The 27,809-nt window shown below is 42.6% G+C and overlaps 1 protein-coding gene across 3 annotated transcripts in view; it reads right to left on the reverse strand.

Moving 5' to 3' along the window:
• Window positions 1-19,186: 19,186 nt before the first annotated feature.
• Window positions 19,187-27,809, reverse strand: part of SART1 (spliceosome associated factor 1, recruiter of U4/U6.U5 tri-snRNP) — a 64,615-nt gene continuing 55,992 nt past the window's right edge. For all 3 annotated transcript variants that reach the window (XM_075837383.1, XM_075837384.1, XM_075837385.1), the window contains exons 18-21: window positions 27,392-27,527; window positions 27,221-27,310; window positions 20,209-20,330; window positions 19,187-19,502 (exon numbers count right to left, since the gene is read on the reverse strand). In XM_075837383.1, coding sequence (XP_075693498.1) covers window positions 19,484-19,502; window positions 20,209-20,330; window positions 27,221-27,310; window positions 27,392-27,527 — 367 coding nt within the window. In that variant the 3' untranslated portion in view covers window positions 19,187-19,483. The remainder of the gene's footprint in view (window positions 19,503-20,208; window positions 20,331-27,220; window positions 27,311-27,391; window positions 27,528-27,809) is intronic.

Consider the following 27,809-nt stretch of genomic DNA (forward strand, 5'->3'; position numbering starts at 1 on the left):
TATTATACTTAGGGTATGTTCACACGGCAGCGTCCGTAACGGCTGAAATTACGGGGCTGTTTTCAGGAGAAAACAGCTCCGTAATTTCAGCCGTAATGGCATGTTGAGGCGCTTCTTGCTGCGTCCATTACGGACGTTAAATGGAGCTGGTTTTCTATGTAGTCCATGGAAAACGGCTCCATTTACGTCTGAAGAAGTGACAGGCACTTCGTTGACACGGGCGTCTTTTTTACGCCCCGCCTTTTGACAGAGGGGCGTAAAAAAAATGACCGTGTGCACAGAACATCGTAAGACCCATTCTAATGAATGGGCAGATGTTTGCCAACGCTATCGAGGCGCATTTTCGGATGTAAATCGAGGCATAAAACGCCCGAATTACGTCCGTAAATAAGCCGTGTGAATATACCCTTACATTTTCCTGGGGCCATGATAGTAAATTAAGCAGTGACAGCTCTAAACTGTCATTGGTTAGTTTACATCAAGTGATCCCAGGTTACCTCAGCTCATTGGCCTACTTTTAAAAGTAGGCCAATTAACTGAGGCACAGCACCACGTGATATAAACTAACCCATGACCGCTTAGAGCAGTCACTGCTTAGTTTTGCGCAGGATCACCCGAAATGTGACAGAATTTTAGAGCATGTCTGGTGCCTAAGCCACTAAAAAAAACAAGTGTGGCCTCCTTCAGATAAAAAGTCCCTGTGCTAGGAGTGGTCATTCACCTACTTTCAAATGTAAGTGAATGATTGCTAGTAACAAGGCCCTGTTCACAAAAACGTTCGGCATTCTATTGTTCTGATCTGTTAAAATAAAGGAGACAACCGGCACCTGACGGTACCCATTGACTTTAATGTGTTTTGTCAGGGTGTCTGTTGTTTTACCGGAAACAATACCGCAGCATGCTGCATTGTTTCTGGTATTTTGGGCGGAATCTGCAACGGAGGTCCCTAATCGAACCTCCAACGCACATGTGAATTAGGCCTGGGAGCTATGGGTGACGGATGCCACTGTATGGCATCCGTTCCAGGTATACGTTAAACATATATCGAAGCACCCACCCTGCTGTAGACCTCTGCATTGAAGGGGCACTGAAGCAGGAAGTGCTCGATGCTTTCCAGCACATCACAGCACTCCTCCCGAGGACAAACTATTTCCTCAGGACTCCTTCACTTCAGATTACTTCTAACATGCGGCTTCCCCTGGAAGCAGCGCCAAGCGAAGACCCAAAAGTTCACGGGAATCCTCTTGTTGTTGAACAGACCAAAACCAGCCTCCAGGACCCTGCCTGGGCAATCCCTGAGCACCAATGATTTTGGTAATGGGTCGACAGGACCCTCATGTCAAGGAATTTCCTTGACAGGGCCCTTGTCTCCCACACCCCCAAACCCCACCAGCGTATGACCTTCAGAACCAAGGTAACATAAGCCGGGAGATATCCTTGTGGTCTGCGCAAATCCTTAACTTGCCCTCCTCTCTCCCATTTGTGGAAGAAAGGCAAAAACCATACCTTACAGAAGAATACCCATAAAGGAGCCCACTCTTGCCAGAGGTTTGCAAGATTGATCTTAAGGTATTCACTAGGAATACCATGGGGTTGACCATATCTAACCCCCTTAGTCTCCTTGTACGGTAAGTAACCTCTCTTTTGACTAGGTTGAGTTTGTTCCCCCATAACTTCTGAAGGAACAAACCATAGACCCGGGTCCAGAGAGTTTCCGGCGAGACACACACTGTCTACATAACTTAGAATAGGAATCAGGTATGTTTTAATCAGATTGACCAACCCTTCCACTGGGCTACCTTCTGAGTGGCAATCTTAAGCCTGCTTTCCCAATTCAAGGTGGGATAATCACCGTGGACGAATTCGGTGCCAAGAATTTTTGCCACATCCGAGGGCACAGGGAGGGTGTCCGGGAGATTGAATGTAAGATCCCCATCTCCCATCCAGAGACTCACACACTTGTCCTAATTGATGCTGGACCCAGACGCCTCCGAGTAGCAGTCAACTTCAGACATCACCCAAACCGCCTCCCCTCACCCTTAGAGTGGCATCCGAAGATGCCTAGTCGACCCTGACCCCAACCAATGGCCCACGCTCAGCCCTCCTAAGAAAAGGGTTAATTGCGAACTTATAGAAAGGGACTCTGGGGACAACCGTGGCGAACTCCAGACCCCACTTCAAAAGGACGGCCATTAAGCGGAAAAGTCTGAGCCCCTGCATATAAGGTCTTAAGCCAATCAACAAATCCCCCCCCCCCTCCCGGCAGGCCATACCTCAGAAGGACAGACCAGAGGTACTCGTGGTCAACCCGATCAAACGCTTTTGCCTGATCCAAACACAGCACATACCCCTTCCAGTGACCTGCCCTGCTCCACAGCCTCCCGGACACCAAGAACAGCACTAAATGTACTGCGACCTGGAACAGAGCAGTGCTGGGCCCCTGAGAGGAGCCGAGGCGCAAACCGATTAAACAGTATCCTTGCCAAAATCTTCCTGTCTGTATTGGGAAGTGCTATGGGCCTCCAATTCTCAACACGACGTGATGGATCCTTACCCTTTGATAAAACAATCAAGGGAGACCTTCTCATTGACCTAGGCAGAAGGCCCGAGGAAAGACAGTCATTAAATACCATGGTCAAGAGAGGAGTCAAACTCTCCTTAAAGGTCTTATAATACTTGGATGTTAAGCCATCCGGATCTGTTGATTTTTTTAGGTCAAGCCCCTCAACCGCCAGTCTAACTTCCTCTTCCTTGATTGGCTCCAACAAAACATCAAAAGAACGGTCCACGCCTCACTCAGAAATGGTTTCATCCAGGAAAGCCGCCAGCTTATCCCGATCTAGCTCCCTCCTACCCAAGAGCTGAGAGTAAAAGGATCTGACCACCTGTTCTGAGTTAGCTGAATTAAGTGTCTTGTGATATAAGTGGAGTTATAAAACCGGAGTTAAAAAGAGGAGTTAAAGCCCCTGTAAGTACTCTTCTTTTACTTTAACAATTGTTCACTGTTTTTTTGTAACTGGGATAATGGACAGCAAGATTGGAGTTTTTCTTCAGTGCACAGTTTGCCATTTGTATGCACGCCGGAGTTCCAGGGTGAATGCCCCTGTGGCAGATGTGAGCATGTTGTTCACCTGACTGCTCGCATTAGAGATCTGGAGGAGCAGAATGCAACAGTAGGGTGATACACAATCTTGAGCGAAGAATGCTGCTGTCTGAGCAAGCAGTTAGTGGGGTAGAACTGGAGGGTGAATACATGGGTCAGCAGGATCAGGCAAGTACCTGGGTTAATGTAGTTAGGGGCAGTAGAAAGGGGTCCAAAAAAAGGCCAATCCTGTTTATGATATTCCAAGCAAAATTGCCAAGTTGGGTGATGATGCAAGGGTGTCGGTCTCAGAAATGGCAGCCCTAGTGGATACTGATCTAACTCACATCTGGGGGAACAGCCCAGCTAGTAGTCGGTGGGATGGCAATGCAGGTAAGGCAAGACAATTGGTAGTTGTAGGGGATTCTATATTCAGGAAGAGGGATAGAATAATTTGTCGCTAAGACCGCCTCAACCGAATGGTTTTCTGTCTCCCTGGTGCCAGGGTTCGGCATGTGGTGGAACGGGTGGATAAATTACTGGGAGGGGCTGGTGATGATCCAGCTGTTGTGGTCCATGTAGGTACCAATGACAGAATAAATGGTAGATGGAGGAGCCTTAAGAATAATTTTAAAGAACTAGGCTACAAGCTGAAGGGAAGGACCTCCAAGGTAGTATTCTCAGGAATACTGCCTTTGCCATGCGCATCACAGAAAAGACAGCGGGAGCTCAGGGAGTTAAATGCATGGCTTAAGTTTTGGTGTAGAGGAGAAGGCTTTGGGTTCCTAGAGCACTGGGCTGACTTTTTATTGGGGTACAAACTTCTAGCTAGGGTGGCGGGGTATTTAAACTAGGGCTGAGGAGGGAGGCCAATGTAAAAGGGGTAGTTAGGTTAGAGAGGGGTCAGACTATATTGTTGGTGGTAGAAACAGACTGTGGGGAGAGGACTAGACAACAGGATAAGGAGATCCTTTCGTTACAAAACAGCAATGAAAATAAAAAATGCCCAATTAATGTTAAATAATCAAGATTCTGATACTGAAAGTGAAACATTTCAAGGCAAGTTAAAGAGGCTCTGTCACCACATTATAAGTGGCCTATCTTGTACATAATGTGATCGGTGCTGCAATGTAGATTACAGCAGTGTTTTTTATTTAGAAAAACTGTCATTTTTGATGGAGTTATGACCTATTTTAGCTTTATGCTAATGCCTTTCTTAATGGACAACTGGGCGTGTTTTACTTTTTGACCAAGTGGGTGTTGTGGAGAGAAGTGCATGACGCTGACCAATCAGCGTCATACACTTCTCCCCATTTATTTACACAGCACATAGTAATATTACTAGATCACTATGTGCAGCCTCATACACACACATTAACGTTACTCAAGTGTCCTGACAGTGAATATACATTACCTCCAGCCAGGACGTGATGTCTATTCAGAATCGTGACACTTCGCTTACATTTGTGTGAGATTTACAGCAAGGCAAGCGTAATCTTGCGAGATTACGCTGTAAACTGTCATTTAAAACAAGATTATACTTGCCTTAATAAATTGCCTGATATTAAAGGATTTGCCATCAAGGGGGTTGCAAAAACTCTTGATGGTAGGCATAAAGGGACAAAAGGAACTTCTAATACACGGGTGGGAACCAATCACCGGGGGTGAAAGCCAAGTTTTCCACGGAATGCATAGTTTAGAATAATGTACCAAAAATTCTCTGAGATTTCTACCTCTTCGGTAGGTGATGTTAGGAATGGTGGATATAGCATCACTAAGATCCAGATCAGCCTTAAGAATAGGCCAATGTTTCTGTACGATGTTTAAAATTTGGGAGGAACAAACATCAAAATTCCTTATACATCTAACGAAGGAGGAGGACTTCTTAGATTTATTACTTATGTCATAGAGCAAATCTCTTCTCGAAGTCACTCTGGCATAGGCTCTGTGTAAGATCTTTTTAGGGTAGCCACATGCTACAAATTTATGATATAATGTATCACACTCAGATTGAAAAGTGTGTTCATCTGAGCAATTTCTTCTAGCCCTAACATATTGTCCAATCGGGATGCCTTTCTCCAATGCAGGTGAAGGAAAGCTCTCCCAGTGTAAAAAGCTGTTGGTAGCTGTAGCCTTACGGAATATATTGGTATGGACATTGCCACCAGGGTCCAAGGAGATTTTTAAATCAAGAAAACAATTTTCTTTATCGTGTATTTCATAAGTAAAATTTAATCCCAATAATTTTATTATTGAGAATGTCCATAAATTCTGAAGAGTGTCTTGTTGCCATCCCAAAAAATAAGAATATCATCAATATGCCTCCCCCAAAACAAAATGTGACGTGAAAAAAAGCAAATCCTCAGTAAAAACCAAAAGGTCTTTCCTCATCACCCTAAAAATGAATTGGCATAAGTGGGTGCACAAACCGTTCCCATAGCAGTGCCTTTTAATTGATGGTAAAATGTACCATCAAAAATTAAATAATTGTGAGTTAATAAAAAATTTAAAAGTGACAACATAAATCTGTTGTGTGCCAGAAACTGACTCCCCTTAGTGTTTAAAAAATTATTGTAAGGCATCAAGACCTAGGTCATGCTTAATATTAGTGTATAAAGATTCAACATCAATGCTCTCTATCATAGTGGTGGGTGTGACAGTAATCTCCTGGATCTTGGTGACAGTGTCCTTAGTATCCCCTGTGTGAGGTTATCATTACCATAGACAATAGATCTGCCAGGTACAGGGCGAGAAACTTTATGAATTTTATGTAATGCATAAAAGGCCGACAAAGTCGGGCTAGGATTGAACATCTGTTTGAACTAAGCTTGAGAGATAAGATCTTGTGATTCAGCTTCAATTACTAGGGGGCCCAACTCAGATAAAAACCGATCTGTAGGATTTTTGTCGAGAATGGTATAGGTGGAGGTGTCATCCAATAACCTAAGGACCATATGGACATAGTCCTCCCGGCCCAAGATAACAACATTGCCCCCCTTGTCAAATGTTTTTTTTTTTTCATAATCAGATTTTTATTTACAGATTTTCAAGTACAAAAGAAAAGAACAGATACATACAAATCAATATATACTAAGGAATTTCAGTATTGAAATAGTACGATTATTCAAAAGAAGAATATAAACAATGCAGCACACAAATCAGCACATAAGAGTAAAATGTTATCTTGGTAGCATTAGAAAATTCAATATAAATTATCAGAAGTAAGTAGAAAATAATGAGGTAAGAATACCCAAATAATAAAAATAACGTAAGTTAGAAAGAAATTAAGAATGAAAGAGAGAAAGAAGGGGTAAAAAAATGGAGAAGGGAACCAAAATGGGGGAAGCCATCCCAATATCAGATGTATGTCACATCTATAATGTCACCGTACGTGTCGGAGGACCAATAAGGCTAATTTCGGCCTAACTAAGTAGCTAAATGTGGGCCCGATTTAAAGGAAGACCATGCCGGCCATAGGAGCATAATTCGAGCGGCGTGATCTCTATCTTCCGCCATCAATGTTTCCATTCTCTGTAGAAGATCCATCTCCACAACCCATTCTTTGATTGTGGGGGGCTCAGTGGACTTCCAATGCCTGGGGATGACAGTTCGAGCCGCCGTCAGGAAGTTTCGGAGTAATCCCCTTTTTATCCCCGGTAAGGGACCGGGAATTAGGGATAAGAGAGCAATCTGTGGAGTGGGCACCATGGGTGATCTCTCAACCAAGGCATAAATATCAAATACAGCTTTCCAGAAAGTCTGAAGGACCTTGCATGACCACCAGATATGTAGAATCGTTCCGGTCTCCATGCCGCAACGCCAGCAAATATCAGACACATCAGGATACATTTTGTGTAGGATCAGAGGGCATCGATACCACCTAGTCAGAATCTTGAAATTATTTTCCTGAGCATGACATGCCATAGGCATTTTATGTGTCAACAGAAAAATACGATCCCAGTCCGCAGTCGTCAAACTAACCCCTAGTTCACATTCCCAGGCACTAATATATGCAGGAGTTTAATCCGACGAGGCCTTCGATAGGAGGGAGTATATTGTAGATATGACATGACCTGGAGCTGTCGATTGTGGCAATATGGATTCAAAGGTGGTATTTGTGGACAGTTGAAGTAATCTCCTGTAATCTCCAGATCGGAGGAATGCTGATAACTGAGCATATTCAAACCATGAAAGAGTCCTCCCAGGGGAGGGTAGACATCCATCATCCGATAAGACCTGGCCTAAAAGACTGTCGTCAGAGGAGGACCGTACCAAGAAATTTGTTTTATGTACAGTTGGTGAAAATTCTGAGTTGTCGAAGAGTGGGCTAAAAAGCGTAGGTTTATGCGATAGGTCCTTTCAAGCTAAAAGTCTATCCCAAAGAATGAGGACGTTTGGTAAGTATTGGTAAAGTAGAAAGGGCTGGTCTATAATCCGGCAAAATCTAAGGTAAGGACCTAAGGCAAATTGTCCGTTCAATCGGGACCCATTGTTTGTTGGAGCTATTATGAAACCAATCTACAGTTCGCATAAGATTAGTGGCCTGATGGTATAAAAGGAGATCAGGAAATCCCACTCCCCCCTTCAACTTTGCACAAGACAAAACTTTTTTGTTGAGGCGTGGCCTCATATTGCCCCAAACAAATCTACTTAAGGCCCCTTGCACACTCTTAAAGAATGTCCCTGGAATAAGAACAGGAACCGCCTGGAACAGGAATAAGAACCGTGGTAGTATATCCATTTTGATAACATTCATGCGACAGAACCAGGAAAGATGGCTGCGGTCATAGGACTGTAGGTTCTTAAGGGTACATTGAAGTAGTCGGGGGAAATTTAGGGAATATAAATCCGCCAAGTCTCCCAGGATCTGGGCCCCTACGTATTTGATAGATCGTGATTGCCATTTAAATGAGAAGGAAGATTTTAGGCTTTCTAGTAGCACCATAGGTAAAGAGATGTTTAGGGCTTCTGTTTTTCTCTAATTTACTTTAAAATTGCTCACTTGACCAAACCTCTCAAACTCCCGTATGAGAACCGGAAACTAAATAGAAGGATTCGCAACAAAGAGTAAGAGGTCATCAGTGTATAGAGCCAGTTTATGATGTGTCTGTCCCATTCTAATCCCAGAAACATCTGGAGAATTACGTAAAGCTGTTGCTAGATGTTCCATCGTAATAACATAAAGCAGCGCAGATAGGGGACAACCCTGTCTGGTACCGTTTGCTATTGATAAGGAGGGTGAGAACACACCATTAACCCTTACCCTAGCCGTAGGCTTCTGATATAGAGAAAGTATTCGTTCTAACATTTTGGGGCCAATCCCTAACTGACAAAGGGCAGAACGCAAGAACTCCCAGTGAACACGATCAAAAGACTTCTCTGCATCTACTGACACCAAACACGTGGAGATCAACATTTTCCTGGCATAAGATAATAAAATGGTCTTATTAGTGTTGTCTCGGGCCTCTCTACGTAGAACAAATCCTGCCTGATCAGAGTGTATAACCCGCGGAAGGAGAGGAGCTAACCTATTAGCTATAGCTTTTGAATAACATTTAACATCCACATTTATCAATGAAATTGTTCTTAAGTTCGAACAAATAGAATGACCTTTCCCCGGCTTTGAAATAACAATGATAGTTGCTGTCAGAGTTTGTGGAGTGAACGGGGTCAAGGAAGATACGGAGTTAAAAACCCTGGTCATAAATGGAAGGAGCGGAGTGAGAAAGGCTTTGTAGAAAGATGACGGGAATCCATCTCGACCTGGGCTTTTACCAGCTGGAGAAGACTTAATAACTACATCTACTTCTGATTCCAAGAATTCCTCACTCAAGGAAGAGGTCTCGGTTGCATCTAAGGTCAGCAAGGCTGTGTCAGAAACATAGGAGTCTATTTTATGCTGGAGGTCAGAGGGTGACATATCTGCCAAAGGGCCCCTAAGATTGTATACGGAATGATAGTATTCTCTAAAGATATTAACAATCTCCTCCGATTTATGTCTTGGTTCTCCAGATATGGTTTTTATCAAGGGGATAAATGATTGAGGAGCTCTTGGATGAAGCGTCTGAGTAAGAGCTTTACCACTTCTCAATAAGAAGCGTGTGCCTGATCAAGTAAATCCCTCAGTGAGTTTTGAGTTTCCATCAACTCAACTAATGTCTGGGAGAGTTGGGTCTGCTTATGTTTTAATTCTAGGTCACGTATTTGAGACCGTAGACGTTTAATTATAAAAGGCTTTTTCTTTTTTAATCTTGCTCCGTGTTGTATAAAAGTGTCCCGTATAACGCTCTTTAATGCTTCCCATTGAACTGGGAGAGGAGTAGTGTCTGAGGCATGATGATCAAGAAAGTCAGCAATGGATCGCTCAATAGCCACCTGACAAACTAAATCCCTTAAGAGATTCAGATTCAACCTCCACTGCCATTCTCTTGATATTGTGTCTGGGAGAGTAAGGGAAAGAAAGACAGGCGCATGATCTGCCCAGATCATTGTGACAATCTGGGACTCCGGGTTCTACGAGAGTAAATAATGGCTAATGAAGAACATGTCAATTCTACTGTACATGTCGTGAACTGAGGAATAAAAAGTATAATCTCTGGGGGGCGTGGCTAGGCACTGATGTTAGCGGACGCACAAAGCCTTAGCTCCGTGTTTTGATCCCTGTAATGCATCCTGTGGTGGAAGTATCATTGCCAGAATTCCCTATCACTTGAGGAAAAAGGGTAGGAGACCCTCTCGGAACAATATGGAATCTGGACAAGATGGCGCCTGGGGGGGGGAATCATCCTCGACGGCACATGCACAGATTGTGCAGCCTGCTTTACTAACCTCTGCAGAGGAATCTGCTACTCCTGAGCTGACGCTGAAGCAAGTTTCGGAGACGCTTCTGGCTGCGATCCTGGAGACTCGGACTTTGATCACCACTAAAGTTGAGGAGGTAAAAGCAGATGTTGGTTTGATGCGCCAGGACCTCCATAACCTGAGAGACCGGGTTACCCAGGTCGAGACTAGGGTCTCTACCCTGGAAGACTGTACCGCAGCCATGCCTCGCACGCTGAGAGACCTTAATGGAAAAGTGGAGTTATGGCGCCAAAAGGCAAACGATCTTGAAAATCGTTTGAGGTGGAACAACTTGCGGATTATCGGCCTTCCTGAAAGGGTGGAAGGCCTTCGACCGGATGAATATATTGAAAAATTGTTGAAAGACCTGTTTCCAGACACTATATTTTCACAGGCTTTTGCGATTGAAAGGGCGCACAGAGTTTCCTCCAAACCTCCACCGCCTGGCGCGAACCCACGGCCATTGCTGGCACGCATGCTGAATTGTATAGACCGGGACACGGTGCTTCAAGAGGCTCGACACAGCCCCATTTACATAGCACCCCACCATAGATGGCACCCCCTACCTTCCAGTAGATAGTGCCACTGTAGGGGACCATTCCAGGAGTAGACCGTGTCTTAAATGTCCATATATTGACAGTGAAGTCAGGAACTTCTCCTGCATCGGAATCACCGGCCACAGTGCCCGGGATTCCGATTCAGAAGGCCCTGGCGTCACTGTGTCCATATATGGACAGTAAAGTCAGGGACTTCTCCTGGAGCGGAAACACCGGCCACAGCATCAGGGATTTCGCTTCAGGAGCAGGGGACCGCTCCAGGAAAAGTCCCTGACGTGACTGTCCATATGGACAGTGCAGTTAGGGACTTCTCCTGGAGCGGAATCCCCGGCCATCGCTTAGGCAACGCTGTGGCCAGGGATTAGGAATTCCGCTCCCACAGGGAGCAAAAAAAACAAGAAAACCCCCTCCTCCTCCTCACATGCACTTCGGACTGTGAGAAGGGAAAGAAAGCGAGCAGCAGAAAGCGCCGGCCGTCACTCGGATGACAGCCGAGCTAGACTTCTATGGGAGCCGTGCGCCCGGGAGAATGGACGAAAATAAGGCATGCTGCATTTTTTGACAGCCCGGTTTACAGGTTAAAAAAACGGCCATCACACACCAATCCCAGTCGTGTGAGTAGGGCCTTAGCAATATTTAATAAAAGTTATATTTTATGCTTAACCAAAAATTCATGGTTTAGGTAGCTGGAAAATAGGGCTTCTTTTTGCCTTTGGCAAAACAGTAATCCTTTTAAATTTTCTATGTGCCTTCTCGCTACCAGGGTCTTTCTAGTGTCCTATTGGAAACTGCTGTTTGGGCACATAGCAAGGATCAGAAGAGAAGGAGCGCCATTTGGCTTTTGGAGCACAGGTTTTCTGGATTGGTTTCTTGACACCATGTCGCATTCGTAAAGCCCCTAAGGTACCAGTACAGTGTAAACTACCCAAAAGTGACTCCATTCATGAAACTACACTTCTTGAAGAATTCATCTAGGGGTGTAGTGAGCATTTTAACCCCACAGGTGTTTCATAGATTTTATTAGAATTGGGCAGTGGAAATTAAAAAAATCCTTTTTCTTCAAAAGTTTTCATTTTATCAAACAAATAAAAAGGAAAAAAAGAGCCCCAACATTTGTAAAGCAATTTCTTCCGAGTACGGCAATATCCCATTTGTGGTCATAAACTGCTATTTGGGCACACAGTAGGGCTCAGAAGGGAAGGAGTGCCATTTGGCTTCTGGAGTGCAGATTTTGCTGGATTGGTTTCAGGTCGCTATGTTGCATTTGCAAAGCCACTGTGGGACCAAAACAGTGCAAACCCCTCAGAAGTGACCCCATTTTGGAAACTACACCCCTCAAGGTATTCACCTAGGGGTATAGTGAGCATGTTGACCCCGCAGGTGCTTTGCAAAAATTAGTTTGCACTCGATGTTGCAAAGGGAAAATAGGACTTTTTCCATAGATATGCCAATATGTGGTACCCAGCTTGTGCTACCATAACAAGACAGCTCTCTAATTATTATGCGGTCGTTCCCGGTTTTAGAATCACCCTACATGTGGCCCTAATCTTTTGCCTGGACATTCGACTAGGCTCAGGAATGAAAGAGTACCATGCGAAGTTGAGGCCCAATTTGACGATTTACAAAGTATTGGTTCACAATTGCAGGGCGCTGATGTGAAATAATAAAAGAAACTCCTGAGAACTGATCTCATTTTGGAAACTACACCCATCAAGGCATCTATTAAGGTGTGTAGTGAGCATTTTCACCACACAGGTCTTTTCCATAAATGATTGCACTGCGGATGGTTCAAAGTAAAAATTAAAAAGTTTCCCTAGATATGCCATTTCAGTGGCAAATATGTCATGCCCAGCTTGTGCCACTGGAGACACACACCCCCCAAAAATTGTTATAAAGGTTCTCCTGGGTATGGTGATGCAATATACGTGGAAGTAAACTGCTGTTTGGGCACACTGTAGGGCTCATAATGGAGGAAGCGCCATTTGGCTTTTGAAGCATGGATGTAGTTTTGTTTGGAGTATTACTGGTATTTCAGTTTATAATGTGTGAGAACATGTAAGCTGGACAGAGTACATCAGGGGCATAGTCAGGTGGTATAATAATGGGGTAAAAAAGAAAAGAATAAAATAATCCATAGACGTGTGTTACGCTGTGAAGCAATTCTTTATGCACAGGCCAATGTCACACTGATAAATTATGTCCTTACCTATCCCCCTTTTGGTCCACACTCCGCACCTTTGCAGTTTGGGGAATTTTTCTGGGAAAGTGTTGTCCTGGTAAAATACAGCCAACCTCGTTTCTAGCAGAAATGTTTGGGCCCTACCCTTCCTGGTTTCCTAATTTTAGAGCTTGATAAATCGCATCTTGAAACAGAAGAAATATTTCCCTCGGGCCTGAACTGCTGCATATTTTTTATTTCCTGACTTATCAGAGCCGTAACAATTTTTTTCATAGCCATAGTGGTATGAGGACTGTTTTCTTGTGGGACGAGCTGTAGTTATTATTGGTACCACTTTGAGGTACATGCGACTTTTTGATCACTTTTTATCCTATTTTTTGGGAGGCAAGGTGACCAAAAACAAGCAATTCTGGCATAGTGTTTTTTGTTTTTTTTACACAGCATTCACAATGCGTTATAAATTACGTTAACTTTATTCTGCGGGTCAGTACGATTCCGGCGATACCAAATTTATAGCACTTTGTTTTCCAACATTTTGCACAATAAAATTACATTCGTAAAAAGAATGTATTTTTTTTGTCGCCATGTTGTAAGAACCATAACTTTTTAATATTTTCGTCGACGGAGCTGTATGAGGGCTTGTTTTTTGCGAGACGAGCTCTAGTTTTTATGGGTACCATTTTTGGATACATGCGACTTCTTGATCAAATAAAAAACGAATTCTGGCCTTGTTTTTTACGGGGGTTTTTTTTTACGCCGTCCACCACGTGCAATAAATAATATTTTTAGAGTTCAGGCCATTACAATGCGGCGATACTAAATATGTATAGTTCATTTATTTTCTCAATAATAAAGAACTTGATAAGGGAAAAGGGCGATTGTGTTTTATTACTTGAAACCGATTATATTTTTTTTACAACTTTTTTTAAAAACACCTTTCTTTACTCCCACTACCTATGTAGTGCAATGTATTAGATCTGTCAGTCATTCACTGACAGCAAGCCGATTAGGCTTCGCCTCCCGGCGGGGCCTAATTGGCTTCAGTAATGGCAGAGAGGAGGCCATTGTTAGGTCTCCTGTTGCCCTAGCAGCAGTCGGCAGCCCTGCTACCAAACTCTAAGATGCAGCGATCGCTGCATCTAAGGGGTTAATGGCACGGATCGCAGCTAGCTCTGGTTCTTGCCGTTACAGGTGGATGTCAGCTGTAACATACAGCTGACATCCAACGCTATTGAGCCGGCGCCATCTTGCTGGCAGCTACCGAAGCCTTTTAGGCCCCATCCAAAAGGCGGGGCCCAAAAGGCTTCCGTACTAGGCATACCGGGAGGCCAGTGTTAGGCCTCCGGTTTCCTTTGCAGCCACCGTCATCCCGGGCCATTTCATTGCTGGGGTACCGATGAGCTGCAAACCCCTTAACTGCAGCCTTTGACCGCTGCATTTAAGGGGTTAATGGCAGGGATCATAGCCGGTGTCCACCATTTGTCGCATAGATACGGCAAAATGCGGGAAGAACTAGCTTTCCATGACGTTACCGTACGACAAATGTCGGGAAGGGATTAAAAATGTATTACTACTTTCGTAGTAAAGATCTGACTGGTAACTTCAGATCTCCTTGAATTTTTCTGGAGGTGATCATTGGCTGTGCCTTTGCCATTTTGGCTATTCTTCGATCTATTTGAACAGTAGTTCCCCGCTTCCTTCAGGTTTTGATTGCCACTTCAAAGGATACGAGATGATTTTAGCTGAGCAGCCTATAATTTGATGTACTTCTCTATATGTTTCTCCCTCCCCAATCAACGTTTTAATTAAAGGACGTTTTTCATCAGAACAACGTCTGTAACAACCCGTTTTCCCCAGTATTTAAAAAAAAAAAAAAAAAAAAACTATAACCAACATGTGCAACATTTGCCACCCCTCTACGTTAAGCCCTTCAGGACAGACCCTGTTTTGGCTGTGTGGATACAGACTATTTTTCAAATCTGAATGCGTCACTTTATGTGGGAAGAACTTGGGACCCCTTTTAACTATCCAAGTGATTCTGAGATTGTTTTCTCGTGACATATTGTACTTTGTTCTTGAAAAAAATTTAGTTGCTATTTTTCACATATTTTATCACAAATAAATATTTGATTTATCAACATTTTCTAAATTATATGTATCAGCTTCTAAAACAGATACCACACAAAATAGTTACTAGTTAACATTTCCCACATCTACTTTATGTTTGCATCGTTTTTTGAACGTCCTTTTATTTTTCTAGGACGTTATAAGGCTTAGAACTTTAGCAGGAACCTCTCACATTTTCAAGAAAATTTCAAAAACCGATTTTCTCAGGGACCAGTTCAGTTTTGAAGTGGCTTGGAGGGGCCTATATATTAGAAACTCACCCTATTTTGAAAGTTGGACCCCTGAAAGTATTCAAAACAGCATTCAGACAGTTTATTAATCCTGTAGGTGTTTCACAGGAATTAGAGCAAAGTAGAGGTGAAATTTACAAATTTCATTTTCTTTGCCGAAATTAATTTGTAATAGAATTTGTGTAACATAGAAGGCTTTACCAGAGAAATGCAACACAATATATATTGCCCAAATTCTGCAGTTTTTAGAAATATCACACATGTGGCCCTAGTATGCAAATGAACTGAAACACAGGCCTCAGAAGAAAAGGACCACCTAGTGGATTTTGGGGCCTCATTTTTTTTTTTTTTTTCAGAACATATTTTAGGCACCAATCGACGAATCAACTCCATCACTTCCTTATCTCCCTTCCAACCCCAACCTCCTCCTCCAACATGCCATTGTAAACCCTCTGAACTGAAAAAGGACCGGTACGACACGCCTTGCCTGCTATTTATGCCATGTTGGTGTCCCCCTTGACGCAAACCACCTCCCTTTGTGGGCAATTGGGAGCATGATCTGAACTGGTCTTTTTCGGACTCCCAATTAACAAGACTATATGATCTTGGATACGGCTAGATATTGACAACCCATGCGTTAGAAGTGGAATACACACTTTTATCTTGATGGTATTATGTTCCATCCAGACTTTGTCATGTTCCCTAATGTCCCCTCGCACTGTTGGAGATGCCGGTCTGCTGAAGGTACCCTTCTACATACTTTTTGGGACTGGCCAGTGTGGTCCTCTTACTGGCAGGAAGTATGGAGAATAACCTCCACCTTTTCTGACCACATCATACATTTTACTCCGGCCTTTTTCCTGCTTCATCTAAGCGACATTCCTTTGCCATCGTACAAGGTCTATTCTTCGACATTTAATTAACTGTGCACGAGCTCGTATACCTGTTTAGTGGAAGAGTACGGAGCCCACCTCCCTCAGACTCTGGTTTGTAAAGATAGAGGAAATTAAAATGCATGGAGAAGCTCACTTCTCAATTGATTAATCGACATGACATTTTCTCTAAAACATGGTACCATTCGATTGTCTATCAAGACACCCCAGAATATAGAACAGTCGTGGCCACCTGAGGCAGGGATTTAAAAACATTCTGAGTTGTGAAGTGGACCATGTGCATAAATCACCCCTCCCCACTCTACTTCCCCGCCCCCCTCCTTTTTTCTATTTTCCTCCTCTTCCTTCTCTTCGATGTTGACTTGCCAAATTATGTCTGTTTGATGCAATATTTTGGACCTGCGTGTCCACTATGTGGCATATGGGATTAGGATTTTTGTCCCCCGCCCCATTTCCTTCTTTTTGTACCCCTGATTAACATGCTTTTGAATTAAAAACTGTTAAAGAATTTACAAAAAAAACTGCTTTTTTTGCGGGACGGGTTAAAGTTTTTATTGGTACTGTTTCAGGGAAGTGTGAGACTTTTTGATCACTTTTTATTCTTTATTTTGGGAGGCGTGGGGACAAAAAGAATACCAGCATCGCTATTTCCTGATAGGCTTCTGTGCATGGCAGACCCAGCAATTGTATATCCTCCGGTTGCCATGACAACACCCACGACCAGCAGGAAAGTGTGTTTCTAAAACAAACTTTCCCTGCGATGGACACGATTGGTTACATGCCCATCACATGATCAGGACATGAAGCAATCAGATCCCGATCATGTCTCCAGGACCAGAGGCAGGTGTCAGCGTCACTCTGAGACACCCGATCGCTCTGTCAACATCCACCTTGAAATGACATTGGCGCTGCACAAAGTCCAGCTAGCGCCGACGTGAATTTACAGTGAGCGGTCGGAAACCGGTTAAATAAGGGCCAAAATTTACACCTGTTATTTCACAGGATGAATGACTTTACCAATTTAACTCCTCTCTGCTATTATTTTAAACAAGCCCCTTTCAATTACTCAGCATGAGCAGCATGCATGTTCTAATTGTTGGGTCTGTTTTTTTTCCTTACTACACTTACAAGTAAACTATTTGCTATGTAGATATATCACTTCTACCAAAAATATTGATATAAAATCAGGTTAATGATGTTGGACTGCTATTTTTTTTTTTTTGAACACTACAGAATATAATATAAAACAATATAACAAATAAGGAGGCCCAAAAAAACCTGAACTCAACAAATTAGCATTGAGACGGATTATGGACTTCTCACTGTGGCCGTAGGGCACACAAAGCTGGTGCAGTAAAAATAGGCCAAAAAATGAGCACAGAGGTCAATCAGTGATGGCAGTAACTGATTATCACTCAGCGGCCAGAGGACTTAAAGAGGCTCTGTCACCAGATTTTGCAACCCCTATCTCCTATTGCAGCAGATCAGCGCTGCAATGGAGATAAGAGTAACGTTTTTTTTTTTAAACGAGCATTTTTGGCCAAGTTATGACCATTTTTATATTTATGTAAATGAGGCTTTCTAAAGTACAACTGGGCGTGTATTGTGTTCGTTACATCGGGGCGTTTTTACTACTTTTACTAGCTGGGCGTTGCGTATAGAAGTATCAGCCACTTCTCTACACAACGCCCAGCTTCTGGCAGTGCACAGACACAGCGTGTTCGAGAGATCACGCTGTGACGTCACTCACTTCCTGCCCCGGGTCCTGCATCGTGTCGGACGAGCGAGGACACATCGGCACCAGAGGCTACAGTTGATTCTGCAGCAGCATCAGCATTTGCAGGTAAGTAGCTACACTGCCAGAAGCTGGGTGTTAACGAAGAGAAGTGGATGATGCTGATTCGTCAGCATCATACACTCCCATTCACAATGCCCAGCTAGTAAAAGAAGTAAAAACAGCAGCTCTACTCACCATTGCTAAGTGGAATGATGCAGGCAGCGCTGGTGCAGGGTGTTTGAAACACACGCCATGGCTGTGATTGGTCGGTCTTACCATTGGGGAGGTGGCACCACCACCACGTGAATACTTAGCAGGGATAGGTGCTGTCCCAGGCAGCACCAATCACCTCCATATCACTGCGCTCTGTGGCACAGGGATTTGCTAAAGCCACAAAAGTCCTCAATTGGCCGGTCTGAACTCACCAGCGCTCACCAATGCTTTGGGGGGGAACAGACAGAGGAAACAAATTGGCTGCCGGCAGTCATATGAGGGACAATGGCCAATCAGAGGAGGAGGAGGCAGATTCCCCACGAGGGAATAGTGGAAAAAAAAAAAGTGCCCTGGAGTGCAATTGGAAAGGACAGGACCGCCTCCTGGCGTACAGCATTCCGTAGCAAAAATGGTGCCGCCAGCGCAAGGCTGCCAAAAATGGCGCCAGTCAAAGAAAGTAAAATAGGCCAGATGAAAATGGCGCCTAGCAGTAATAAAAGTACTGCAGTGACTAGCAAGAGGAGTCCAGTGGACCCATAATTGTACTGACAAATGTATACAAGCAGTAGGCCTGGGAGTGTGCATTCATACACCAACTATCCCCATCAGCACTCTCCTTCCTTTATTTGAAAAAGGTGTGACCAACAGGAGCACCCCCTCAGTGGCTCACCCTTAACTAAGGGGACGCTGGTGGGGAAGTGCGAGAGGTGCTCCTTAGGCTGGTGGGTGACAAAGGAGCTGATGCTCGTCCCACTTGTCCAGCCTGCATAAGAAGACAACAGCGCATTTGCAATAGGACACCGTTCGCCCTCCAAGGAAGAAACGGAGACTATGTACAACCTGTGTCCCGGCTAAAAAAGGCAAAATAAAATAAAAGAAAAAAATAACGTTAAAGACTCTGCTGCATTACCAGAAGTGTCTGCCTCCTATGGACACCAAGTTAAGGCTGAATAGCTCGGTGTCTGTGGTATATCCTGTAGGAGGGGCCTATTTTTAATTTCTTCGTGTCACGCCTCCTAGTGGCAACAGCATATACCCACGGTCTATTTCCCCAATCTAACAAACGAGAAAAAGCACCCGTATTACGCTTGTGTGAAAGCAGCCTTATTGTCAGTCACTGAGAGTGACAGATGGAGATAGGAGCACATCATGTAGATCGGAAGGGGACATTACACAAGTAAATGACTGCAATGTTAAATAAGTCACATGGTATCCTGTCACTAAACCTTAACAGCTACAACATGTCTTAAGGAAATCCTCCTCTAAGCAGCATAAATAATCTTAATGGTTTCATAGGATATTACACTTTTATTAGAGGAATTACAGACAGACTATTGATGAAATTTATAAAAAGTGGAGCATGTCTGGATCCCAGCACAACCCAATCTTACAGAACCTAGTTTAAAAAATCCCACCAAATTCTCAAGCGGTGATGACTACCAATCAGAGATGTCCTGAGCCATTAGTATTCATAAGTCCAGAACGCTTGAAATAGATGCCTATAACGTGAGCAGAAGTTGATCATATTCATCTTGTCCTGTCAATCTGCTTTATCTTCAGTGGAATTTCAGGAATTCATTACCACTCATTTTATAAGTGTGTTCCTAAAAGTAAGAAAAATGGGAAAAGTAAGATCAATGGCACATCTTTTGCTCTTATTTTAAGATTAGCATTATTGCCAAAACTATTAGAATGGATTGCAACACAATAAAAGTCGTTTTCAATTTTAAAAACAGATGTGGGATCAGTGACATGTCCACTCTTGAATACCATAACATTCTCAATCTAAATAGGTCCAAACTGCTGTGCCGATCAATTTCACAATGCATCTTTCCAGCAGTCACAGCTTTGTTTTTCAGCGCAGAGTTCCAAATCCGCTGCATAGACACTGTTAAATTCTAAAATGTCTGGCTGTCTGCAGCCACTCAGAGGATGTTTAGGAGCTTACTGCATATGGTTTATACATTGTACTTAATAATGGAGTATGCAGTAAACTCCCCCTAGTGGTAGCCATTTTTTCATTTAACTTGATATTTGCTGGTGATCTGGAGCATTGTATCATAAAAACAGAACTGAGACCACTGTAAAGGTAAATCTGTATATTCAAAGCAAAGACTGTTGGACCTAAAAACAAAACTATAGTTAAAAAAATAATTAAAAAAAAATTGGAATCTCATTTGCAGATTTCCTAGTTTGGGAGCCGGTGTCAACCAATTGCTATACTTTTAATAAAATTAAAAAAAACTCGAACATTTCTGAAACTGAAAAGTTTTCTTTTGTTTTGTTTTTTTAACTCAGTTTGCTACTCACGCTGTCATACTCTTCCCACTTCCACTAAGAACAATGTATGGTGTCTTCTGGGCTTTCTGCTTTTCCTGCAAAAGGGCTACTGTACCAAGAGGAGTGTCACTAGAACTCATTTTTTTTAAAAGCTGATGGGAAAAGAAAAATAGAAGTCAAGACCGTTTTAATAAATATAAAATGTATGCAAATATCGTACCTCTAATCAGGAAAAAAAAAAAAAAAAAAAGAAAAAGAATTCAGCTTTTGAATAGTCCTGTAAGGCTCTACAATTGCCCACAGACAAACGTATAAATAGTACGTGTGACGGACTTTTTTTTTTTTTTTTTAAACGGCTGTCACGCGGCTGAATTGAATGTATTTCTATGGGGCTGTTTACACGGCCGTTGTTTTAATGTACCATGTGAAGGGCCCGTGAAAAAATAGAAATGTCTTATTTTTGTCGATTTTCACAGATCCCTCAATAGACTCAAGTCTATGAACTATCACAATAGAGCATTGTTTAACCCGCTCGGTGAACACCTTAAAAATATTCTGTCTTTCTACATATCTATATCAAATTGCAATTTTTTGGTCACCTTAGCTCTCGAACAAATTAAATAAAAAATGATCAAAAAGTTGCATGTACCCCAAAATGGTATTAGTAAAAAATACAGCTCGTCCCGCATAAAATAAGCCCTCATCACAAAAAAAAACTATCTGTTATGGCTCTCAAAATATGGCGACAATTTTTTTTTTTTTAGCAAATAGTCTTTCTATAAGTGGTAAAACAGAAAACATTTTTTTGTTATCGCCATAATCATATCAACCCGTAGAATAAGGTGAACATGTACTTTTTTTAAACCACCTTATGCCATAGAAATAACACCCCCCCACCCCCACAAAAAAAAGTGTAATTGCTGTTTTTGCTAATTTCACCCAAATATTTTTTTCCCAGGTTCCCAGTGCATTATGTGGTACAATAAACAAAAAATAAATAAAAAATTTAAAAAAGGAAGAAGTTATGGCTTTTGGAAGGCGGGGAGGAAAAAGTGAAAAAACGAAGATTGGCAGTGTCCTTAACCCCTTTGAGACACAGCCAGTTTGAGTTTTTCATTTTATTTTTTTCCTCCACACCTTCCAAAAGCCGTAACCGCTTTCTTTTTTGATCGACACAGCCGTATGAGTGCTTGTTTTTTGCGGGACAAGTTGTCGTTTTCATGGCACCATTTATCGTACCGCATAATGTACTAGGAAGCTGGGAAAAAAAATTGTGTGGGATGAAATGGGGAAAAAAACAAAACCTAAAAAAACCCAAAAACAAAACAAAAACAGCGATTACGCCAATTTTTGGGGTTTTTGTTTTTTAGGCGTCAGGTGGTAAAAACGACATGTGCACCTTATTCTACAGGTTGATACAATTATGGCAATACCAACTTTGTTTTACCACTTTCACGAAAAAGTTTAAAAAAAAATGTTGTGTCACCATGTTCTGAGAGCCAGAACTTTGTTTTTCCATAAAATGATATGTAAGGGCTTAACTTCTGCGGAGCGAGCCGTAGTTTTCACAGATACCATTTTGGGGCAGATGCGACTTTTTGATCACATAGTTAAAATACCAGGTTTTTGTCAGGTCAAAAAAAATATTCTGTACAAAATGAATAATTTCAGAACTTTATCCACGTTTAATGTGACCCACAATCTGTACAATTCCAAAAAACAACAAAACTACAATAATGTGGTTGCATAAGTGTGAACACCTTCTTATAATTGGGGATGTGGTTGTGTTCAGAATTAGCCAATCACATTTAAAACTCATGTTAAATAGTCAGTACACAGCCGCCATTATTTAAAGTGATTCTGAGTAACCACATGTAAAGTTCAACTGTTCTATTAGGATTTTCCTGACATTCTTTGTTGCGTGACAGCAAAAGTCATGGTCTGTAAAGAGCTTACAACACATCAAAGGGATCGGATGGTTGAAAGGGTCAGTCAGGAGAAGGGTACCAAAGAATTTCCAAGGCATTAGATATACCATGGAACATAGTGAAGACTGTCAACAGGAAGTAGATTACATTTGGCACAACAGTGACTTTACCAAGAACTGGACGTCCCACAACTTGATGAAAAGAAAAGACTAAAATTGATCCGGGAGGCTACCAAAAGGCCTACAGCAACATTAAAGGAGCTGCAGGACTTTCTGACAGGTACTGGTTGTGTAGTGCATGTGACAACAAATCTCTCATATTCTTCATATGTCTGGGATTTGGGGTAGGATGGCAAGACAGAAGCCTTTTCTAACAAAGAAAAACATCCAAGCCCGGTTACGTTTTGCAATGACCTACATCAAGTCTGCCAAAAGCATGTGGGGAAAAAAAAGTGTTATGGTATGATGAGACCAAGGTTAAACTTTTTGGCCATAATTCCAAAAGGTATGTTTGCGCAAGGCCAACACCGCACATCACCAAAAGAACACCATACCCACAGTGAAGCATGGTGGAGGCAGCATAAGGCTATGTTCACACGGGGTATTTTGCCGAGTTTTTTGACGCGGAAACCGCGTCGCAAAACTCGGCAGAAACGGCCCGAGAACGTCTCCCATTGATTTCAATGGGAGGCGTCGGCGTCTTTTTCCCGCGAGCAGTAAAACTGCCTCGCGGGAAAAAGAAGCGACATGCCCTATCTTCGGGCGCTTCCGCCTCCGACCTCCCATTGACTTCAATGGGAGGCAGGAGAAAGCGTATTTCTCGCTGTTTTATGCCCGCGGCGCTCAATGGCCGCGGGCGAAAAACGGCGCTATAATTGCCGCGAAAATCGGCGTGCAGGGAGAGGAATATCTGCCTCAAAGTTCCAAACGGAATTTTGAGGCAGATATTCCTCCCCCAAAATACTCCGTGTGAACATAGCCTTATGCTTTGGGGCTGTTTTTCTGCAGCTGGAAATGGGGCTTTAGGTCAAGGTAGAGGGAATTATTAACAGTTCCAAATATCAGTCAATATTGGCACAAAACCTGCAGGCCACTGAAGATGAATTTCAGATTTTTAGCAGACTGCATACCTTTCAGGACGACAACCACCCAAAGCATACCTCCAAAAAACAAATTAATGGCTTCACCAGAAGTAGTTCAAAAGTTTTTGAATTGCCCAGCTAGAACCCAGACATTAAAGAGGCTGTCACCAGATTATAAATGCCCTATCTCCTACATAATCTGATCTACGCTGTACTGTAGATAACAGTGGATTTTATTTTGAAAAACTATCATTTTTGACCAAGCTATAAACAATTTTAGATTTATGCTAATCAGTTTCTTAATAGACAACTGGGCGTGTTTTTACTTTATACCAACTGGGCGTTGTGAAGAGAAGTGTATGACGCTGACCAGAGTCATACACTTCTCATTGTTCCAGCCCAGCTTCTTTCACTACACAATCACACTGTGCTCTGGAGCATGCTGGGCTTGAACAATGAGAAGTGTATGATGCTAATTGGTCAGCGTCATACACTTCTCTTCACAACGCCCAGTTGGTAAAAAGTAAAAAAAACACGCCCAGTTGTCTATTAAGAAATTAATTCGCATAAATCTAAAATGGTTTAGAACTTGGTCAAAAATGATCGTTTTTCAAAATAAAAACCACTGTTATCTACATTACAGCGCCGATCAGATTATGTAGGAGATAAGGGACTTCTAATCTGGTGACAGAGCCTGTTTAAAGAGGCTCTGTCACCACATTATAAGTGGCCTATCTTGTACATAATTTTTATCGGCGCTGTAATGTAGATTACAGCAGTGTTTTTTTATTTAGAAAAACAATAATTTTGACGGAGTTATGACCTATTTTAGCTTTATGCTAATAACTTTCTTAATAGACAACTGGGCGTGTTTTACTTTTTGACCAAGTGGGCGTTGTGGAGAGAAGTGTATAACGCTGACCAATCAGCGTCATACACTTCTCCCCATTTATTTCACATTGTGTATGTGGCTGTACATAGTGACCTAGTAAGAACACACACACTACTGTTACTCAAGTGTCCCGACAGTGAATATACATTACCTCCAGCCAGGACGTGATGTCTAATCAGAATTCTGACACTTCGCAAACGTTTGTGTGAGATTTACAGCAAGGCAAGTGTAATCTCGTTTTAAATGACAGTTTACAGCGTAATCTCGCACGATTACGCTTGCATTGTTGTAAATATCACAAATGTTAGCGAAGTGTCAGGATTCTGGATAGACAATGAAGGCCTCTTCATTGTGTTGCCCACATGGTCTCCAGACCAATCTCCGGCTATAATTGCGTCTGAGACCAAAGTTCATCACTGAAGAAGATAAATCTTCCTTCCAGACTTTATTGCTGTCTGGCTGTGCACCAAGATAGCCTTTGAGAGCGGGGGCGTGTGGACAATGGAACACGTGTAGCTGGACGTCTGGCTCGTAGCCCAATATCGTGCAAACGCCTTCTGATGGTTTTTGTCGACTTTGGTTGCGGCCCTATGTTTGCCATGTGACGTCCAATTTCACGTGCAGTACAGAATGGATCACCTCTGGCTGTCAATCCCGCTTGTTGTTGGTGGTCTCTCAACCTCCAGGACACACAATGTTGAACAGTGCTGACATTTCGGCCTAAGCGCGTAGCGATCTGCCAGCGCGAGGGGTACAAAATCCTTGTACTGAGAGACCTTGGTTTATCAGTTTGCGACGAGTGGTGATAACTGGAATGACAACGAACAGGAGCCATCGCGCGATCATCCCACAACACTTGACCCGATTCTTGAGGTTTCATGTGGTTCCTTCCCTTTTCCCATCCCTTGGTTGAACTTGATGGACAGGTTTCTTTTTTTAACCGTACTATGAAAGAAAAGTTTTTTGTTTTTTTACAATTTTCTTTCTATGCCCCTTCCACATGCCACAGATTGGAGCTAGGTGCTTGAAAACGTGATCACTTGCATAACCTTACGGCTTGCCCTTCTTGGTGTTTAGAAGTGTTAATAGTGATCAATTTAATAAAATGCAAAGTGAATGAACAGAAGAGATATCTAAATCAAATCAATGTTTGCTGTGACCACCCTTTGCCTTTGAAAACCGCATTAAATCTTCTAGGTCCACTTGCACATTTTTTTAAGGAACTCAGCAGGGTGGTGTTTCAAAACATCTTGGAGAACTAACCACAGATCTACTGTGGAGGTAGGCTTCCTCAAATCCTTCTGTCTCTCCATGTAATCCCAGATAGACACGGTTGACATCAGGGCTCTGTGAAAGCCATATCATCACTACCGTGTTCCTCTTTACGCTAACGATAGTTCATAGGCTACATGCACACGTTGCATATTTTGCTGCGGAAAAAACGCACCAAAACCGCAGCAAACGCGAAGGAAAAAACGCACCTAATTACGAGTTTTTTTTTCTTTGCGGTTTTTACATCTGATGAGTTTTTCGGTACATTTTCATGCGCCAGATTTTGGTGCGATTTTCCTCAGTACTAGGCATATACAATTCGAAAGCAGAAACGCAAGATCAATTGACATGCTGCGGATTTTAAAATCCACAAAGCAGGTCAATTTACGCGCAGAAAAATACAGTAGCATGTACATGATTTCCTGGAATCTCACTGACTATACAGTAATAGGCTCCGGTTTTGCCAGACGCGTATTATGTGCGGTTTCGCTGTGCATATTTGCATCATCATGCATTAACCCTTAATGACATTGGCCGTATGTTGGGGGTAGTTGTCCTGCTGCAGAATACATTTGGAGCCAGACTCTTCCCTGATAGTATTGCATGATGGATAAGTATCTGCCTGCATGTTTCACCATTAATACTTACGAAATCCCCAACTTAAACTTCTGAAATGCAGCCCCAAACTTGCAAGGAACCTCCACCATGCTTTACTATTGCCTGCAGACACATTATTGTAAAGCTCTCAAGCCCTTCAGCTAACAAACTGCCCTCTGTTCCACAAAAATATTTCACATTTTGACTCATCAGTACAGAGCAACTGCTGCAGTTTTTCTGCACCCCAGTTTCTATGGCCTGGTTTCCATGTCAAATGTATGGCTTTTTGGGCGAAATTCTTCCATGAAGACCACTTCTGGTTCTCCAAACAGTAGATGGGTGTATCTGGGTCCCACTGGCTTCCGCTAGTTCTAAGCTGATGTTACTGCTGGACATAAGCGCGATGTATCTTTAATCTGAAGCTCTAAGTTTCCTTGGAGCTGTGTTATATCAAGTCCAGAGTCAGCGCAGCCGTCTACCAGGACGATTTAGAGCACTTCATGCTTTCCTCTACGGACAAGCTTTATGGAGATGCAGATTTCATTTTCCAGCAGGACTTGGCACCTGCCCACACTGCCAAAAGTACCAATACCTGGTGTAATAACCACAGTATCACTGTGCTTGATTGGCCAGCAAACAATCCTGACCTAAACCCCATAGAGAATCTATGGGGTACTGTCAAGAGGAAGATGAGGCACCAGACCCAACAATGCAGACGAGCTGAAGGCCGCTCTCAAAGCAACCTGGGCTTCCATAACACCTCAGCAGTGCCACAGGCTGATCGCCTCCACGCCATGCCGTGTTGATGCAGTAATTCATGCAAAAGGAGCCCCGACCAAGTATTGAGGGCATATACTGTACATACTTTTCAGTAGGCCTACACTTCGGTATGAAAAATCATTTAAATTGAGCTTATATAATATTCTAATTTTTGGGTTTTCATTAACGGTTAGCAATAACCATGATTAAACGGGAAAAAAAATGGTGGAAATAGATCACTGTGTAATGAATATATATAATATGAGTTTCACTTTGAGTTTAATTACTGAAATAAATGATTTTTTCGATCTAATTCATTAAGGACACACACACACACACACACACACACACACACACACACACACACACACACACACACACACAAAGAGACACACAAAGAGACACACACACCGAGGAAAAATGGTGCAAAGTAAGAATGCTTTCAAAAATAGAAGTGTTAATAGAATAGATGGATAGGATAGATGGATAGGTAGATACACAGAATTTACTCACAGCTTCCTCATCAAGTTTCTTCATGCGTTTTTCGGTTTTCATTTTACCTGATCCCTTACCATGGAACCGATGAGACAACTGTCTAAAGGCCTGTGTGAACAGATGTCAAAAGGAGATCAGAAACCTGCAGTTATCACAAGATAATTCATTAAGATACTGAGCAGAGCTTACCTCTTTTGGACAAAGTTTCCTCCCTGTTTCATCCACATACTCAATTTTAACATCCGGTCTGTAGCCATCCTTTTCCTTGAAGTCCTGTGTGAACCCTCTGTACTCTTCTCGTCTGCTGTACTTGTCATCTATTGCCCTATTTCATAGCGATTGCAAAAGATTATTTGTTGAGAGCTCACCGTAAAATCCTTTTCTTGTCCAGTTCATTGGGACACAGACCGTGGGTATATGCTGTTGCCACTAGGAGGCTTGACATGAAAAATAAAAAAGGTGGTGACTCCTCCTGCAGGATATACTCCATTCAGATACCGAGCTATTCAGTCTGTCCGCAAGCAGGTGTAGGTGAAGCAGATACACCTTAAGTATGTCAAACGTGAGGGGAATCCCTCAAACTGACAACAGTAAATGTAAAAAAAAA

The sequence above is a fragment of the Rhinoderma darwinii genome, chromosome 9, assembly GCF_050947455.1.
Source record: "Rhinoderma darwinii isolate aRhiDar2 chromosome 9, aRhiDar2.hap1, whole genome shotgun sequence".
Classification (NCBI taxonomy): Eukaryota; Metazoa; Chordata; class Amphibia; order Anura; family Rhinodermatidae; genus Rhinoderma; species Rhinoderma darwinii.